General features: G+C 43.1%; 1 protein-coding gene across 1 annotated transcript in view; it reads left to right on the forward strand.

The window, feature by feature from the left end:
- Positions 1–20,225, forward strand: part of ppargc1b (peroxisome proliferator-activated receptor gamma, coactivator 1 beta) — an 88,453-nt gene that overhangs the window by 55,105 nt on the left and 13,123 nt on the right. Inside the window, exons 2-6 of the mRNA XM_019255239.2 lie at positions 2,823–3,008; positions 7,311–7,517; positions 15,933–16,058; positions 18,690–19,752; positions 20,134–20,179. Coding sequence (XP_019110784.2) covers positions 2,823–3,008; positions 7,311–7,517; positions 15,933–16,058; positions 18,690–19,752; positions 20,134–20,179 — 1,628 coding nt within the window. The remainder of the gene's footprint in view (positions 1–2,822; positions 3,009–7,310; positions 7,518–15,932; positions 16,059–18,689; positions 19,753–20,133; positions 20,180–20,225) is intronic.

A 20,225-nucleotide genomic window follows, 5' to 3' on the forward strand; every position in this document is an offset into this window, starting at 1 on the left:
TGAGTTTTTGGGGGGAAATGTAAATTCTGTAAATTGCTTTTGTGAAAATGGTTTCTGACGATTAGTCTGGAAGAGGCTATCAGAGACGAACTGTTTGTCATCGTGAATGTTTCTCCACCCTCCCTAATGAAATACATTAACCAAACGATGAATAAAGTTAATAAAACATGCTTGTTGTTATTGACTGTTGAAAGTTTTTACATGTGCCTCTGCGAACTCGGTTTAATTTGAATTTATAGATCATCAGATTTTAGCTTCGGACAAAACAATGAAAATATGGTGATTAGTCTGTTGTACGTGTTAAGACTTTTTACCATTCATGAGATGGTAAAAGTTCGCCAGGACAGCTGCCTAGTGTGTACTGTTTAAATATTTACATTAACTTAAATAAGTAATTTGAATTTCATTGTTTCAAGGTGTTGTAGAGTCGCTTTAAACCTGTCACACGGTGTTGTAAAGACATTACAGCGGCTCATTTAATGGTCGGTTTATCTGCTGTCAGACTTTATATCAAGTATCACTCGTGCTTTCAATATTCTCATCAACACTTAGCGTAGAGACGTTTCATGCGGTGTAACAGAATATTGACTTCTGGGCTTCGAGGACTACATAACAAAGAGGCAACCTGTCGTTGGAGTCAGTTGGAGATGAGATTACCGCTGAGGAAACCTGATAGTGAATGAAAACCGTTGATTCGGTTAGAAAGATTGTTGGGGGGTAACTGGTCGACCCTGTCAGCTCAGCCAGTGAGATGAATGAGAAAGGAAGTGTGTGTGTACAGTATACATGTGTGTGGGCGTATACAAGAAAGAGAGACAATGCCGGTAACAGAGCTCGCTTCCTCGTCATGCATACAACAGGACTCTGAACTCTGGATCTTCATGTCCACACACCTTTACAACAAGCACACGGTGTTTGTAAAAGGTCTAGTCGGACAGTCTTTTCCCCCTCCCTCTTTTCCCGCCTCTTACTATTCACTTCTCCCTGTTCCTCCCTCGAGAGACCACAGCCACTTCCCTTCACACTGAGTCACGTACACACACTTCCTGCTCTTCTTCTTTTTTTTGCTCTCATTGACGTGGCTCATGTTTCTGTCTGACTCTCAGCAATGTGTTGTGGCTGCAGGCCACGTGGCTGCAAACCTGACTGACTGGAAGAGTATTTTAGTAGATCACAAAGCGGGGCTTGTGCTGGGTTTCTTTAAGAGTGTCTTGAAGAGTTTCTTGAGGATCGAGGTTTTGAAGAGTCTTGGTTTCAGGATGTCCCGAGATGGCTATAAGGTTCTTTGAGGGGTCATTTGTTTGGTCACTCGGGTTTCAGGTTTCTTTTAAGGGTTCTAGATATCCTTTGTGATTTTAAACAGAGTCCCTTTGAGAGTTTTTTTTTTTTAAGAGGGTTTAAGGGTTTTTGGGGAGGTCATGAAGTTCCCTGAGGGAGCGTCAGAAGTCTTTAGGGGGATCTTCTTTATTTTTCTTTCAACTTTTTGTCGTGTTCTTCCGGGGATCCGAGGTCATTGATGTTTTTTTTGTTTTTTTTAGGTGTCCTTCTTTTTTGAGAATTGAGCAGTTCTTGAAAAGATTGAGAGAAAATGTTGAAAGTCTGAAATCATTTGGGTGTCCTTGTGAAGCTTTTTACGGATTCTTGATGAGGTTTGAAAGTTTCCAAAAGGAGTTCTACAATGATGTTTCAAGGGTTATGGCAGGGTCCTTGATGAAGTTCAAGGGATGTGAAGGGGTTCCTGAAGGGATTTTTGAGTTTCACAAGTCCATTTCATCTCTGTCACTTCAGCTATCAATCTGTGAATGAATGAAACGTTTGTTTAAGCATGCATTACTGCCGCTGAAATGAGTCTCCATAACGTCTGTAGAGTACCCTGAATTAATCTCTGTTGGATGTTGTCTTACATTTCGTAAGCACAGCACAAATTATTCACTTTCCAACAAACTCTACATGGTTCACGTGATTCAGGAGATTTCCCTGACACTGTGAAACACAGAAAACCACAACCACCGTGACCAAAAAGTCCACAGATCAAACAGAGTAAATGGAACAGCTCATTTTACTGATTAACGCACCCTCGACTGAGAAAGGGGGACTAATCACCTAAAGACCTCTTGGGTCACGGTTGCACTTTGTCGTGAGCCGCGGGGGAGATGCGCGGTATACATGCATGAAGTCGTCTCCAGATAAGTGCTGCTGGTGTATGTGACATATTTCCTGACTAATCCTGCATTGTGCCGGGGCAGATGCCACTATTGGTTTCGGTGTCGAACCTCCTCTAACATGAAAGTCTCATTATCTATAATGAGTAGCTGTTGAGAGATGAGGGGCTGTTGATGAGAGCTCCTTGTGACTCTGACAGTGAACAGTGTAATAATATACAGTATATGCCAGATGATGGAGGCTTTTATCCAAAGTGCCTCACAAAATACTTCAGCAGCATACATATTTTAGAAAGGGTGGCCCAAGGGGAGCTAAACCCCCTAATTCTAACAATGGCTGCACCGAGCGACAAACTTTGGCCGAGGGAACACGTTTCCCATGTTTCAGAGAAAACTTCATTTCCTTTGTGATCGCACAAGAGAGCAAAGCAACAGACACGAGTGACGCATGCAGACTCGTTCATTTCTCACTGAGGATCCTTCCAGCTGTGATCAGCACCTCCAGTTTTTTTTTGGGTTCATGTTGTACAAAGTGACTCATGCACTTTTGTAGCATCTCAAAAAAACAGACAAAGCACCGCCTGGGAATTTTGCTTTAATCTCGATGTTTGACTAACGTGACCTTTTTCCCTCTCTCTGCCTCTCTTTTTCCGTCTTCAGTATGGGGAGGAGGAGGTGTGTTCGGACCGCTTGGACACCGACTTCCCGGACATCGACCTTTCCCAGCTGGACACCAGCGACTTCGACAGCGTCAACTGTCTCAGCGAGCTACAGTGGTGCAACGATCAGTCGGCGGACGCATCGCCGGCCTCCATCCACTACAGTACAGCAGATGAGCTCTTTGAGGTGAGGCTTCTTCACCAAAATACAGTTCAGTTATACCGAACAACTCGTGTTTCTCTAAGTCAGACATGGACACATTCTTCTCCTACATGTATGAGGGCTGTAAAACCATACATATGTCTTCTTCTAGCTTCCTCAATGAAGGTAGTCATGCTTGAATAGATTGGTATTAATAAGATTTTAAGTGCACTGACTGAAATATGGCGTACACGCTTCTGGTTCACTCTGAAATTCATGCAGAAGATGTTACAAATGCAAAGTTAAGGGCAAAAACAAGCCCTCGCACAAGAAAAAGAATCCCCTTCGACAATAAATTCAAGTTCAGATCGCTTCGGCTTTAAGTGTAATCCACAAAGTTGGCACCCTGAAGCTGTACTTCAACTGGAGAGTTCTCAAATCCGATTTTGATTCTACTGGTGGACCCCTGAACACAACATCAGTGATTCAGCAAATAGAAAATGACTTAAAGTTCACCTTTCAAAACATAGGTGAATACATACTTGATTGTCTTTATGAGGACATTTGCCACAGTCTGTACAAAACCCTTACATAAATCCATAAACATGCAATATAATAATAATAATAATAATACAAAGCCCCATTCAAAAGTTAATGTTGGGCAGTGTTAATGCACAGCCTCGCAGCTAAGAGATTTGTGTTCTTCATCTTGGGTTGAGGTTATGGATGAGATAGGATTGGTTGGAACTTTTTTAATTTGGATAACAGTGTTCAGTAGAAATCTGTTCTGCACTTCAAAGTATTTTGACTTTTTCCAAGAGATGCAGAGTTCAGAGGGAGTAACTTGTGAAGGCAAATTTCTCTATTTTTACTATTTTACCACCACAGATATCAAAGTACCTACTGCTGAAGAATATTTTCTTGTGAGATGAGGTGAGGAAAAAGGTGCCTGGTCTGAATCATGCTGCAGAACTGCTCATTTCATACAAATATGTTGTTTTATCTTTTTTTTTTTTATTTTAGGCTTTGTCTTGTTTTGCGTGGCCTTGCAAAACAAAGAAAAGAAAGCTGCATTATAAAGACATAATATATACGTTTCATGAGCATGCCAAGCAATTGGAGGTTTTATTTTATAGGGTAAAGTAAATGAAATCATAATTTTCCTTGTATAGCACTCTCCTAAATTAACCTAACTGCTTATGAATCTTGGCCTCGGGTGATAGGTGTTACAGCTAACTCCAGGTCTAGGAGTTTGGAGTTTTCAGCATATCTCAAAGGACACTACCAAGAAAGTAATTCCCTGTCACGCTGTTTGTAACATGATGGTGGAAGCAGCCCATCAGTCTGCATCAGCCCAATGCTTCTACAGGTCCAGTGAAAGCCCGGAGGCTCCGGTATCAGGTGCACTCGCTGAATTAATTCGGGGAATACCCTTCTTGTTTTCCTCTATATGAAAGCCAACCCCGGATCATTGATTGTCTATTGGTTTTCAGCTCCAGCGATGTCTCGTGGTCCCATTAGAGAGACTAAATTGAGTGTATCTTGGGAATAAACGCAGGCAAAAGAAAAGGGATAAAGTTGCATTTGGGTCCAGATCATCGGCTATGTAATGCAACTCTGCTGGTAGGAACCGCTCTGATGCTGCGATGCATTGCAGAGTATTGGCTCAATGATGGGAATGCAGGTGAGGTAAGCACAGACGGTACTCTCCGACTCTGCGCCTCTTAGGTTTTTATTTTTGTTTTCGATCCCCATTAGACGACGCCTGAGCGACCATTCGTCTCCCCGCTGTTGACGACAGTTTGCAGCAGGACAGGACTGAAAGCAGTACATTAATAAGACATTAGTATTGACGAGAATATGAGTAAGACGCAACAAGACGATGAGAGAGAAGACATGGAATCGGACGGATCGGTCTCTCCCTTCGTCTGTTCTTTCTGTTCTCATACACAGTTTTACTTACCCTCTGTTATCTTGTCTCTGGTTCTTTTTTGGTCCATTGTCTCCTCTCTGTTTCACTTGCACTCTTTGGTCTCATAGTTTCTTTTTTCCCCCATTCTCTTTATCTGATTTCTTTGTCTCTCTCACTGATATAATACACCTTCCTCTGCTTCCTCTCTCCTCTTATTTTCCCACTTTTTAGGCGCCTTTCCTCTCCGCTTTGACACGATTCTTTCTTGAACCTTCTGTTTATTCTCCTCAATGTCTTTACTAATTGCAGCTATGTAAATAGATTTTACACATAGATTTGCTTTTACGCGACCCCCTGTATCACTTACATAGACCTTTTTAAGAAAAAAGATATATACGTTTCCTCTGTTTTCCATATCTCTGCTGCCACCAACCAACCCCACCGCCCTGGCATATTATATTTTTAGCCAATATCGTATTGATCGGACTAATACAGCAGAGCAGACGGTCGGGCTGCGTTTGGTTATAAACACGCGGTAATGAATAGAGTGATAAGCAGACAGATGAAGCCCCCGGTGTCTCTGTCTCTCTGCTGTCCGTCAATACGCCACTTATTTACAGCAGCGTATCGGAATCTAATCCCATGTTGGACGGGATTGATCCGTGTTTGTGCGCGGCAGGGCTCCATTTAACCTTGGAGATTGTAGAGAGCGCAGACTCAGAAGGGTTTATTGCTTTGATGATAATCATAATGCTGTGTATGCATCTATACGCTCAAGTAAATAATTATACATTGCGCTGACTTCTATAGTTGTGCAACTTTCTGTTGCTGTCTCTGTGTACGTCCGACTCACTGTGGAATCTAATTATTATCCAAGAAATCGAATTAATATCTGTCTAATCCAATTAATATAATCAGGTAATATCCATGAGTGCTTTTAAGTGTACAAACATACTAGTAATGCTGTTAAAGCCTTTCAGATGACGATGTATCCACGTGGACAGACGGAGACACACAAGATTTAAAATAGAAATGCAAACAAACTAATCTTAAAACAATTTTTCATAAGTTAGATTCAAACCCATGCAGCACTGCGTGGAGACTAAACCCCCAAACAACTGTAGGTATCAGGAATAGCTCAAATCTGTGTCCCCGCAAACTTTTAATGTTCATTCTGCTTACGTATGAATATGTTTTCAGTGTCCTGTAGAGAATTTGAAATTCTAAATTGCAGCACCGGGCGAAGAGAGACAGAGTGGCAGCGAGCTTAAGATAGAAGAGAGAGAAAAAAAATCCTAATAAATAGTTTGGCAGCTTGGAACAGATAGCACTGGATGATAAAGAAGGGATGAATGGAGCTTGGTGGGTTCCCGTAGGCCAACCATGCTATCACCTCTCCACCAGACTCTGCTCTCAGCAAGATGGCAGCTCCATAACAGTAAACAAACCTCTGTGTGGAGGTACCAGGAGGGACGGGAGGGGCTGGAGAAAGGACTAAAATTACTGATAAACAAAATTTCACTCTGGTTATCTTTTTAATTTAACAATTTTCATGCTTGGGGAAAAAAAAAACCAAGAGAGAAAGAGACAAACTGGATCAGCTCTCATGAGAGGAAGACGAGAGTCAACGGGGTCGATTCACAAAAGCCCTGTTTTTGGCAAACCTGTGCATTTGTCTTACCGAAGAGGTCAAAGGTCAGAGTTATGTCATCTTGAGTTCATTAATAAGATGGATTTCAGGGCTGTAAGAGCGAATGGAGCAGAAAAAGAGTGGAAGGAAGGATTCAAGGAGTGATTCAGCCACGACACAGATCTTTTTCTATCTGCAGTGGGCAATAAAATCCAGAATACATACATATATATAAATCTGTCAGTTATTTTCCTAACCCTTTTTAATGACTCAAGGCTAACTGACTCACACGTGGCTCATTTCTGTGGATTGCAGGGTGCGGTTACACATGGTTTAGAAGATTATAATTGTGCACTTGAAAATCTTTATCCATCACACAGGAAGAAAAAAAAAAACTAATTATTGATTCATGTTGCTTCGGGGGTCCAATTAGTTGTTTTGTGGTTTTTGTTTCTGGTCCAAAATGAGTCAATATTACATCAATGAAAAAATAATTTCTCCAACAAAAGTTTGAAAGCATTTGTCGGTGCATGTGGATGAGGAAGTTCAACACCGTACAGGGAGGAATCAGAAGAAAATAGACAATGCAACTATTTTGGCTCATAAGTAAGTGATAGCCGGTGTCAGCTTTGCTTCCTTGTGGAAAATTTCTGTCTTCTCTTGAATGTAACAACAGCTGACGGAAATGGTAGCGATTTCTCGAAATGTTGCTGAAATCTCCAAAAAATGGAGGAAATGGCTTATTAAAAATGGAAGAAGATACTTTGACACGCTGTATTCTCACCCTTGCTCTTCCCCTCTGCAGATAGAAGAGGAGAATGCGGCTCTGCTCGCCGCACTCACCGACAGCTTGGATGGCATGGTGGATGCCGAAGTGGACGGGCTCTCCGTCTTCCCCACCCTGGGGGAGGAGCCCGACCAGGAGGAGGAAGAAGACGACGGCCTTCCTCTCACGGCTGAGAACTTCAGTCAGTCTCTCGGGGCCAGGACAGAGGACCCATCTCCATCTCTCGTAAGAACACCTTTATGCTTCCTGTAAACAGAGAGGGTTTCTCTGTCTTTTACCTTTGTTGCTGGACAGTCGGGCTGAAATAAAAGTATGCAGAGAGACCTTTGAGTTCATTCCCGGCTCCCTGAGGCAACTCATATATGGACATTTACCTCCTTTTAAGAACTTTACCTCAAATACGTTTTCATGTTTCTCTTTGTCACCACTGTTCTGTGAATCAAAAAGTTTCTTGCAGCTTAAAAAAAACGCCATCTGTTGCAAGCGAAGCCTTTCATACGCGCTTCAAACATCATGCACTCCCCCCTCCTCACCCGTCACACACCGTGCCTCTCCATTCCCATGCTCCCCTCTCTCTTTCTCCCCCTTAATCTGTATGTCGCGTTTGCTAACCTTGATGTTCCCCTTGTTGGCCCGCAAGGTTCAGAGTCCAGGAAAACAGAGAGAGGCACAGAGGCACACAGTGACCTTTCATCCAGTCCTGTCCTATATATGTATGTGTGTGTGTGTGTTGTATTTCTAGGAACCACGTGTCCTTACAAGAATAGGAAGGACGGTTAAAATCCTTCAGACTGGGGACACGTCGCAGACGCTTGTTCAAGGAGCTTTTATAGGAATTCAATTTGGTTTTGGGCAATGATGAGAATTATGATTGCTTTTTCAATTAAGTTAAGAGTCGGTATTGGATTACAATTAGTTTTGAAATTTAGAGCCGGCGGTGGGCTCAGCTTCCGATTGTATTCAGGGTTGTCTTTTATGTGCACAAGTTAAAAATCAAAACAAATAAAATAAGAATAAAAAATGTCATGGTGTCATAAATGACCAAAAACTACAAATAAGACCCGAGCTGTGTGTGTGTGTGTGTGTGTGTGGTCGGTCTTTCAGCACGTGGTCCAGTTTGTGTTTGCTTGTTTTGAACCTCGTGTCCGTCCGTCCCCCCCCTCTTTCCCTCTTTTCACACAGTGCTGCTGGATGCCTCTCTCTGTAGGCCCCTCCATCATTCCATGAACTGGACTTCTAGGAACAAACTTTGTTTTTCTCTCCTCTCTCTGCTCTCTCCATCCCTCCCTCCATCTCTCCCTCCATCCCTCCTGCTTGCACCTGAGCCACATGAAAAAAAACAACCACTAAACCGTCTATCCCATTATACGGGAGCAACAAATTGCTGTATCTCTTTACAGTAAATATTGTGCTGTCAGAAGAATGCAGGCCTGCACTCGGGTCCGATGCCTAATTGAAGCAGGAAGCTATTTCACTGCAGCAAACGACTTCTGATTACTGCCGTACCGTGGCCTTATTGCACTTGTCACGATGAATTCAACCCCTTTTTGCTTAATTTGACTTCAATTTCAGTTCGGCAATGGGCTGCTTACAGGGTTGTTCTTGAGCGCTCCGATTTAGCGCCGGCCTACAAAGATACTATTGTTTTGCGGCCATGAGTCATGTCGGGTGGCTGAATACCTGCAGCGTGTAAATATGCACCGAGCTGCACTGCTTTCCCTCGTTTGCAATTACACACAGAGTCGTGCTATAAAACAAGTCTGTCAGTGAGTTCAGAGGAGATTTGTTAAGCTCTGCAATGAAAGCCTGGATGTTTAGCAACACTTGAGGTTCAAGGAAGAAGCGAACAACGGGACTCAATGGAACAGCTTGTGGAAAACGTTCTGGTGATGAAATACTAGTAGGGAAAAGGGGATGAAGGCAAAATGCTTTGACTGAAGTTGTATTTGATGTTACAGGTCAAACTGAGGATCTGCATGTTTCATAATCCCAGATTTAAGACTTGTTAATAAACCGATGATTCCCTGACTTTTCCTTGAGACCCACCATGAAGTTGACACTTGAGCAAAACCTCATTTTGTGAAGTCTGTTTTTATGCTTTTAAGGCTGAGATCACATGTTAAGACTAGGGTTAGGGGTTAGGGTGCTACCACTGCTGGGAGCGTTGCAGGAATCCGACTGGCATCAGAGAGACAAATGACCAGAGGACGGGGCATTCCTTCCAAATTGGTGGAAATGACTGTAATGACCTTAGATGCTTCAGTACAGGATTAAGGGTAGTTTGGTAGTTGAGGAAGCCAAAGAAAATGCCAAGCCTCGCAGCGATAACCATTAATGTGTGCCTCACTCCATGCTGGCATGGTTACAACAAACAGAAAGCAGTGAGACAGAACTGGTTTTGTTGCTGTTAAATGACATGGAGGTATTGTTTAGTCCAAAACAACAAGTCAGTGATACGGAGAGGTCAGGCCTTAAAGATGCCATCGTCTTTTCACTGTTGTGTTGCAAAACATTGTCGCCTCCCCAACGCATGACTGCCCCAGTCCTTGCTTTCACCTTGAAAACTCCTCGGTTATCAGTCAACTAATGTCAAAATAAGAACGAGCGGAGGCTGGTTAATCAGTTACGCCTGCCTGTTCTTGCAGTTTCCACTTCCATCTAAGAGAAGACAGTGAAGGTCAAATGAGAAGTGGACGGTTCTGCTTGATGCTTACTGTTACAGTATACAGCGAGAGAAGCTGATTAACTACAGTTCAAGTCATTGTAGAAACCACCTCCTTCATGCTTACATCGTCTGTCAGCTCGATGTCTTGGTCTTTAAGTTTTCAGAGTGACGGTGAAGGAGCAGATTGGGAAGTAACGGTGTGAAGTTCAGAGACGGATGAGTTCTGCATTTGCTTTAAACTTCAGTGGCACAAATTCTAGTTTCCAGCTTCATGCAGCTTTGACCTGGAAGAGAAAGTTCTGTTTTTAGCTGAAGGTTTTTTAAGGTTTTTCTGCATAAATACGACCCAGTTCTTAAACTTAAACCTTACAAAAGCCAATGCATGAACTACTAGATTTACTGGTTAACTATTTGTCTGCATTTACATGCAGAGTACAATGCATTTTTCATGCTGCGGTATGATTTATCCTGCAACAGCTTGTTTTTTTTTCTCCCCAAAAACTGTCACAGCAGAGCAGAAAAGGTCTTTTCTATCCCCAGACGCACAGCACTCAGTCACCTGCTTGTTGCTTCATTCCCCTGACAGCTGGCAAGATAACACACTTTTCCAAAAAGTTTCCTCTCATACGCACAGCTCCCTTTTTCTGTCACAAAACCACAGACTACTACTACTGTCGCTACCGTTGTCGCAAGACTACTAGTACAGTCTCTACCTCTATATATCTGCTGTTGCCACTACAACCGTTGAAATATTTTCCCCTGGGCATCATCTTGGTACGCCTCCAGCTCAGTGAGTTTGTGACTCGCAAGACAAGTCAAACCTCGTATCGCTTTGGGGGATTCAGAATTTCCTATGTCTGGAGTTATGAGATGCCCGATATATACATTACATGTCAGGAACGCTGATACTAGGAACTGGGTGCTTTTAAATGCCAACCAAAGATAGTGCATGCATGCGGTTGACAGTAATGTAATTAAAAAGTCATTGTCAGAATTTAAACTGGAAGACTGGAGTTTGGAAATGCACAGCCGACTCCCAAATACATTAACATGTGGTGCATTGATTGACAAATTAGTGCCACTGTGCATTTTAAAATGCCGTCTCTGTTAGGAACTACCACAGTTATTACTCTCTACCTGCAGTAGCCACTTAACTGTAGTAATACCAAGCCTTCCACTGTTTAAATTGCTGTTTACACCACTACGAGTACCTATATTTATATCAGAGTTCTTCCATGACCCAGTGTTTTTCTTTTTCTAGGTTAATTAATGTTTTTTCTGTCTGGTATCATCTCCTGTTTTCCCAAGGAACAAAAAAAAAAAGTCTGCTCAAACAAAGATAATTCAGCTTCATTCCTATAAACCGACTAATTTGTAAGAAGTTTCATAACAGCATCCCCTGACTTCTGAAGCTTTCGAATGATTCACTTGTCTGAAATGCAGTGTTTCAAAACTCAAGGGAGGCATCCACATAGTTCCAGGACCAAACCCAGACCAGCCCCCCTGACAGAACCCAGAATTTTCACTTTACTGTAGATGATTCACATCATCCTGCATCCCTCGCCCTGTTTCCACTGCGTAAACTATCAGCGGCTAAAATAGAAACCTGACATTCACATCCACTCACACAGAAAAAAGCCTGGTGTAATAACATTATGCTGTTTACTCGACTGAAGCCGCCAGATGTGTGTGTGTGTGTGAATGTGTGTGTGTGTGTGAGTGCTTCGTCCCCTATTTCCATCACTTGAGTAGTTTACTGTCACGTGACTGCTGTCACTCATGTGTGTGTGTGTTCAGGCCCGAGTGTGGCGCTGCCCTCTACTGGCCAGAGGTGATTCTGCACAGTGTGCAACACACACACACACACACACACACATCGGTGTGTTTTGAAATTTTATTAGCTTCACTGGATTCACATTAAAGTGTATTTATGAGCCATCGAAGATGTAATTAAACATATTAATTAGTCATAACTCAAGTTTAATCCAATTATGGCTTGTGTTGATTTGAACGTAATATAATTAACGTATTTATACATGCTGACGTGCAGATGTGCATTAAGGAACATTTAGAAGTCTTTAAGTAGAATGCATAAGTGATAAAAAGATTATATCACGGATATCATTAAAGATAAAGATGACAGTTTCAGAGCTCCTTGTAACTCTCCACGTTTATTCCTCATTAAAGATATTCCCTCTTCGAGTGCCTAACATGCCGCTTTGGCTTCAGATTTGATGGAGGCCAAAGATATGATATGATTCACATAACTTCCATACTTGTCAACACCGTTCAGTGAGACTTGTATCAAAGCACCTGCGTTTCTATTGCCCATTCGTTTTGGGTTCTTCTTTGAATTAGTCACCCGTCTGTGTCGTGAATTATTGTTTTCATCTGTCACTTCATAATTGCAGAGCGGATTGTCACTGAGATTGGTCACGTTGTAATTATGGCCCATCAGACACACACTCAGATGTCTAAAATATAATTATGATTAACCTGAATCCTTTTACAGTTGATGCCAAAGCACTTTGCCATGTGTATATATACGCATGCTTAATTGTATAGATTGTCTTAAGTCAAAATGTCCAATTATAAACTATTATATCCAGATGCTGTTCTTATAAAAATACTTCTATGAGCCAACTGCAGCAAGATGGCTTGAACATATCTTAAATTGTAGGCACATGGTTGTCCCGGACACCAGTTTTTTAGGCTCTGGAGCTTCTGTAGTAATCAACAGAGAATATCTCACGACTCTGGAAGCTTCATCGTTCTCTGCTGAGATGGACTTTATAGCTGCGCAACACTTCTTTCAGTTTAACGCGACGTTCACCACCTGTGCAAGCGATGTCAGGCGTGTAGTACAGGAACGTGGCGACAAAATGCAACGAGGAGTTCGCCTTTATTGATAACCTGCAAAAAACTAAATGAAACAAATACCCTATGTATGTATGTAGTCAGTATCAGGGCCTTCATTGGTACAGTATGTCTGAGGTGCACCTTATTTTAGGTGTGCTCATATTTTCACTTTATCACTTTATGTCACATCTTCTCAATTTGTGTCTCTGTTCATGTGCATGTTCCTGTTATCTTTCATGTATGTGCATGTGTGATTGAAACTGCACCTCAGCTTTTTTCTACTGTGTGTGTGTGTGTGTGTCCCACCACAGAACAAGGCCTTCATTGATGCTGCCAGTGGAGCTTTGGAAAGCATCCAGTAGTAGAGTAGAAGCAGAGAGTAGAGTATAGTGTTTGAGGGGCCCCGTATGCTTCCCGGGAGCCTCTCAGTGTTTCACACAGACACAAACCTTCAGTCTCCTCTTCACTCTCCTCAATGGAGGGACTCTCGGAGGAGCATCATCGCGCACTCTGAGCCAAGTTGGCTCGCCCACAAAGGGCCACGGTGGCCCCATTAATGATGAAGGCGATCGTCCTATCAGTCATTTGACCCAGATAGTATTCTGTGGTTACGGCCAACTCTGTTGGGTGGTAATGTCGTACTCATTACAGCATTTCAGTAATATACAATGCTGGTGTTGTAAATACAGTGTGGTTAAACTATGACCCTTGGACATTGATCTGTAGCTTCATGGCAAACAACCACAATAATTAACAACAGTCTGGTGTGTTTCCTTCAGAGAAGTGTGTTTTGTGTAACATCAGTTTGATTCATAATGACTTCTCCCTCTAATGTTTCACATTATGTTCTCATAAAAATGTATGCCAACCTAAAAAGCCCATGAAGTGCTATTAAAAGCCCTTATCGGATATATATGGTTCCCGATATAAAGTTGAACTGGAGGTGGCTCAGGCAGCCCTGACGTATGTTTATCGATGTTATGGCGCCATCACCGAGGTCCGGTGGAGGATTAAATATCAAAGTTAATGGCTGAATATATAATAAGGGAGCTAGATCTGCTTAAACATGAAACATTCAGAGTGTAGTTTTATGTCTAGTCAGTCATATTACACAGTGAATCATCTGATTAGGCTAATGTGTTACAGGAAAGATAATCTGAACACATAGTACTACAGTCCGTTATGTAATGTAACCACTAATTCCACCGCTTAATGCATCGTTTGATGTTTTTTAAAAGAAGCTGGCAAACTGACGTCAAAGCGTTTTTTTTGACAAATTGGCTCCAGTTCTCGTTTTTAAAAAGTATTTTTCTTCTCTCTGTAAATTCCAATTTCAAAGTTTTCTGTCTGCGAGGTGGCACCTCATGTCTCCTGGGTAATTTCTTTCTTATGATCGTTTTTTTTGTTGTTGTTGTTGCTGCTTTGGCAAAGAAATTAGTCAAAAGTGGCAAAAATCAGGAGCTGTAAAAAATTCCAAACGCTTTGTTGTTGCCAGCCCTGGATGTGCTCAAAAGCCTCGGTCACCTGAGAAAATGAAAGGAACTTTTTACTTACAAGGACGCCCAAAATACTCAAAAAAAACAAACAATCAATTTATCATTTCGAATTATCCTTTGCAGCATTTTCCAACAGTGCCAAGTCATATTCAGTTCATTAATTGTATTCATTCCCAGCAGGGTTTAATTTGTCTACAAACACAATCGCATGACAACACCACCACCACGTCCCCAAACAATGACAGACGCCTGCCAGACGGCGCGTTGTATTAAGTGAACCCTCTGTTGCGTGGGACCCCTCTGCGGTACACCGCTCCAATCATCCTCATTCCTATCACATCTGTATGTTCCACATTGTCTTCTCCTGCAGCCAACGCTGCACAGCTTAGCGGGGGATTTTCTCCCCTAAGCTGATTTATATCAGCTGATAGCCCTGTCATGAAGCTAGGCACTGGAATGAAAGGATGAATAGACAGATGAAGAGAGAGAGAGAGGGAAAAAAAGGATAGTGGGGAATGGGGAGCAGTTGTGCTAATATCCATTTGAAAGGTAATATTCAGGGAAGGATTTGCTTCAGTTTCCTCTCTGTATCTCGAGTGTGTCTTCCTGTTTGATCTGAAGGGAGGCGAGTATGGAAAGAAGGAGGGATGAGGGAGAGGTAAAAGGCAACATTAAGGTGGAAGGATGGATGGAGAGAAGGAAGAGAGCGCAGGTTTATATGAAGATGAGAAATGGGAATGGCAAATAAGAGCGAATGGGTAGCGCAGATTTATGGATGAAAACACAGAAAAAGGAGCTGAAAGATGGGACGAGGATTAAAGGAACGGAAGAGAGGATGGAGATTCGCGAGGGAGGGACCATATAGAGGGATTGATGGAAGGACGAGACTGTTCGGGTGGACAGATGGTCATATTTTGTGTTACTATAGCGAGAGAAACGGCTGAATCCAGCTCCTTAATGGGAAACGTGAATGTGCCATGTAGCTGTCATCTTTAGGGATGTGATAAATGTACAGTATCATAACCTCATGGCCCCTTCTGCACATTATTCCCTTGTACAAACATCCATCTGTAAGGGCGTTAACAGCCGACAGAATATAGATAAAAAATTGGAATGAGAGGCTGAAGGAGCCAAATGTTGGACACTTTTCATCTCACTGTAAAGCTTCTGAATAAAATGTGGGAAAAAAGTTGTAATATTTGTCTAAAGATGTATTTTTAAAACAACTTTTGTGTTTTTTTTTACATTTATGACTTTAATCCAGTCCTTAATCTGGAATTTCATTTTAAAAGGAGCGAGGACTCAAAACCGATGTCAGTTTGAAAGACTTTCCATCCATGTGGAAACATCTGGTCCTCGAAAGGACACAAGTACAAGAACGATTAGTCGATTAACCACAAGCTGTTTTGATATCTTTGGGTTGTAGATGAAACATTTCAGGACGTTGTGGGCTTTAGGAAAAAGGGGCGATCACCCTTTTCTGACGTTTTATGGACCGTACAACTGCTAATTGACAGATATTTTCAGCCCTAACAAGAACAAAAGTACAACCAACCTCTGTGCTGAATATGTCCTGTGCTAACCTTCCAACTTGATTTCTCCCATTCTCTTCGTCACTAGCTGGAGAAGCTGCTGCTGACTCCTCCCAACGTGCCCACGGGCATCGACGCACACAAAGACAAAGTCCAGGGCCAACGCTATAGCAACAGGAGCCTGCACCTACGGACGGTCAGACCTCTGGTCAAGGTGAGGCGCGAATCAGTGTGAACATGTGTGTGTTAAAGGTAGATTTTGGCTGGTCAACAGTGCTAGTTTGATGTGATTTGAAACTCTCCTGTAATAAAACTCCAGCCTTCCTTTGTCTTTGTCAGACCTGCAGCAGCCCGTTCCCTCACAACCCCAGACACACATCTCTGTATTCACTGGTTAACGCCAAATTCTCTGTGTCTTTTGAAGGCTGGCGAGATAACAAAATTGGATTTTTCCAATCACTTCCCCTCAGAGGTGGCGAGTTAAGGCAGAAGTAATTCGCTGCTGCGTGCAGGGCCTGCGGTCAGCATCACTGCCACCGCACAAGTTGTCTTTAAGCAAGTGTCGGCACTTGTTTGTTTTTTTTGCAGACTGGAGTCAGACCAACACATAGAAGAGATATCAGTGTTTGATCATGAATCATTCCTCCAGAAAAGTTATAAAGTTACATTAATAGGTTTGTGCAGAAAGCTTGAAATGATCCATGTCACATTTCATGCTCATACAAATAACAGCTGTTCTCTCTCAAAACCAAAGGTGGAGGTAGAGTGACACAGTTGAAATGGATGGTCTGATTTTGTAACAGTGTTGTTTAAACTTAGTCTAAACTTAACCGGCCCTAAACCTCGGAGGTTGCTTATGAATCATAACTTTAAAAGGCACTGACACCATCAAATCCAACTCAGGCTGAGAAGCCAGAAATTAAAATGTAATGTTTAATGTTGTTTCTCCAGAAAATCAGCAAGATGAAATTGCCTAACACGGATAAAACATACAATAGTATTGGCGTCTTTTATCTTTGTATTCTTTCGACCGTATTGAGTCTTACAGAGAAAGTACCTCACTGATTTCTCAACAGTTTCCTCATGAGTTTACAGTCTAAATCTTTTCAAGTCGTCTTCCATGCATTTAGAGTAAAATTCATTATAAATATATGATAGTATATGATAAAACAGTGCATGTCATTCTCAGTGAGTCCGTCCAGGCTCATGAAACTCTCACTCCTGCCTCCAAAAAGTTCATGATGGCAACTGCCCAATGCAAAACCGAGGCTTCAAAACTGTTGTCCACAAACCAACAAGGGGACGTCACGGCGGGTTTACACTTTGCTGAACCGCTCCGCCTGACAGGAACAGGAAGAAAAACAGAAACATTTCCAGACAGCAGTTGTCTAGCCACTACAACAAGTTTTCTTTTATTCTCCAAAAGACAGATATCTCATTTGAGACAGTCGTAGAGTCCTTCAAGCCGCTGCCCGTGATAGATGTGCTGCCGGGTTAGAGAGGACATTTACAATGGCTACTGCTGTATGACTTGCAGTAATTGGATAGCTGCTAGCATTGTGCTTCAAGTGGTCATTGATTACAACACCAGTCATTTATCTTGTACAAGCATAAAGCATGGTGAGTCTTCACGCAGCCTTCTGGTCTGGCTCAAGAAAAGGAGGATAGAAAATACCCATAGGATGCAGCGGCCGGGATAAGCCAAGCCTGTATCCATCACACACACACACACACACACTTCTAACCTCCCTGTTGCTGGCAGTGTGTGTTTGAGCTTTAGAGTTTTAGAGTATAGCGTGGCAGATGGCGGGCGTATTGACTGACAGGGCAAGAGGGCGACAGTGAATCATAGTCTCTCTCTCTTTCTCTGTGTTCTCACTGTAAGAGCGATATAGAATCAGCCATTTCATCGCAGCTGCACACTGAATCATCCCTCGCGAAGTCGGAAGCAAAATTTACGGCTGTGTGCTCAGTGTTCCTGTAACCAGGGCAGGAAATTGAAGATACACCCCATGTATTCATGAGTCTGTTTTTGTTGTTAGGTGCTTCATTTTTCTTTTTTTTCCATGAACAACCGTAGACAGTGTGATGATATATTCCCAGCAGAGCTACAGTGGAGTTTGATAGAAAATGAAAAATGTTTCATCTAAAACATCAATAGTAAATGTCAGGTTTTAGTGTCAGTTCAATGGAGTCAAAGACCGTCGGATTTTCTTTAAGGTTGGCATTTCATATCAAAGTCCGTCGGAAGAATACTGAATAGTGCACGCGTGCAGATTCAGGTGATAACGTTAGAGAAAGTGGGAACCCTAATACAACAGTTTATCAAAGATAATTTCTTAAAGATCACAAAACAGAGCAAATTATTTCGATTTTTAGTTTTACAATAAATAAAATACTATAAAATATTGTAATTTATTTTCCAAATGAACTCTCCTGAGTATCTTTTTCATTCTTCGAAAAAAATTAGCTAAATATCTTTGATATTAAGTCAATAATTACTTTTTGAGGGGATATAAAATCAGTTTAAACCGATTTATTTTTGGTGAAAATCGCTAAAACACACAAGAAGGCAAGAAAGCAATGAGCCTTACATGCATACATTCAACCTCAGGAGCTGGAAACCGCCACCAAATTATCATAAGTGTGATTTGACGCTCAAAAAGTCTGAACCAGTTACCTGCTACAGTCCCAATAACTTGGGGCTTACTTCAGAGTGTGCTGACACTGCAAAACCAGAAAGTTTTGTAGAACATTTGGCAGATGTTTTTGTCGCGTAGACAGCCAGACAGTTTGCGGATAAAGCCTCACACTGGTATTCATGTTCTCGTGCCTCCATCTTCAGAGTGACCTCCCTCAGGAGCGGAAGCCCCGAGCCGTGCGTCCGGCGGGCCGCCTGTGCACCGAGCTCCACCGCCACCTCACCACCGCCCAGGACTCGGAGGACACCCCGGCCCCAGACACGGAGGAGGACGAGGAGGAAGAAGAGGACGAGGACAGTGAGTCGGAGGAGGATGAAGAGGAGGAAGGGGAGGAGGAAGAGGAGGAGTCTTCCAGTAGTGAGGTCGAGGGTGCGGCAGTTGCGGCTGCTGTTCCCGCCGAACCAGCCAAGCCTCAGTTCAGCTCAGAGAAAGAACTGCACTCAGTGGTGGAGCTGATCACGTACATGCACACCTACTGCCTGCCCACGCGCAAGCAGCAGGGATGGGAGCGTAAGGACCGTGACCTCCAGAGGTCTCGGGCCAGACCTGAAGCTTCCCGCCTGGCCACCACAAACTCTCACAGCAGAGTTGTCTTGGTGGCTACTCCTGGGACTAGTGCGGGCTTGACCGGGTCAGGCAATAATGTCCCAAGGAGGCTTCCCTTTGCAAGGCGAAGGGAGATGAAGGCCAACTCCCTTCTCCGTGAGCTCCTGCAGCAGAGCAGCTCTTTCGATGTGAGCAAGCCTTACAGACTGCACAGCCCTCCTTACTCCCACTCCCACAGCCCAAACAGAGGAGTATCTGCTCCTTCTGCCCAAGCTAAATCAGCCCCAGCCCACTCCCCCAATTCCACCAACCCTAAATTGGAGCTTCGTAAAGACTCTTCCTCCCCTGAGAGGAGAAACTACTCCTCTGAGGCGCCTCAAAGGCCGGAGGAGACTTCGGAGGACAGCGGCTCCTTCTCAGTCCGGCGCTCCCGACGTCTGGCCTCCTTCCCCAGCCGCTTCGCCAAACGTCTGCGGCCTGCACGAGCGAGGGACAGCGAGTGGAACGACAGGGACGTGAAGGAGGAGGGACGAGCGGGGGTCAAGCTCCTGCCCACCCAAGCGGGAGGGGGAACCACGACGGAGACGCAGCCAGAGCAGCTAACGGCGGGGGACGGCAGTGCCGGTACAATGGAGCCGACCAAACCCTGCTGCCACAACGGTGAGATGAATAGGAAACTCATCAGATCAGGTTTTATTGGAATGGCTCGCTTATAAATTATTCCAGTTTGGTTTCATTTTCTGAACTTACCCCCAAAATAATGACAAATGTGAATCATGTAGGATTTACTGACTGTCCTTGGAGACACACACACATAAGCAACATTAGATTTAAACAAAACCCTGACTTCCAGACCAGAGCTGGAAAAAAAAAATGTGACTGCTGATTACACTGATTATTAAGATCTGAGTCACACACGAGGTGAGAAAATCCCAGTTGAGACACTCGGTTGCAGTGTGAATGTAGCCCAGGACACAAACACAACACACACTTTCACACTCGTGCATGGTTGTGACTGTTGGCTTTTGATTCTGATTGCAGAAAAGCGAGCCTGCCTCTGTCTGCCTCTCAACCCCAAGTCCACAGGGTGAGTATCTCTATATACTATATATATACATATATGTAAGCACCTG

This window comes from Larimichthys crocea, chromosome I (assembly GCF_000972845.2).
Source record: "Larimichthys crocea isolate SSNF chromosome I, L_crocea_2.0, whole genome shotgun sequence".
Classification (NCBI taxonomy): Eukaryota; Metazoa; Chordata; class Actinopteri; family Sciaenidae; genus Larimichthys; species Larimichthys crocea.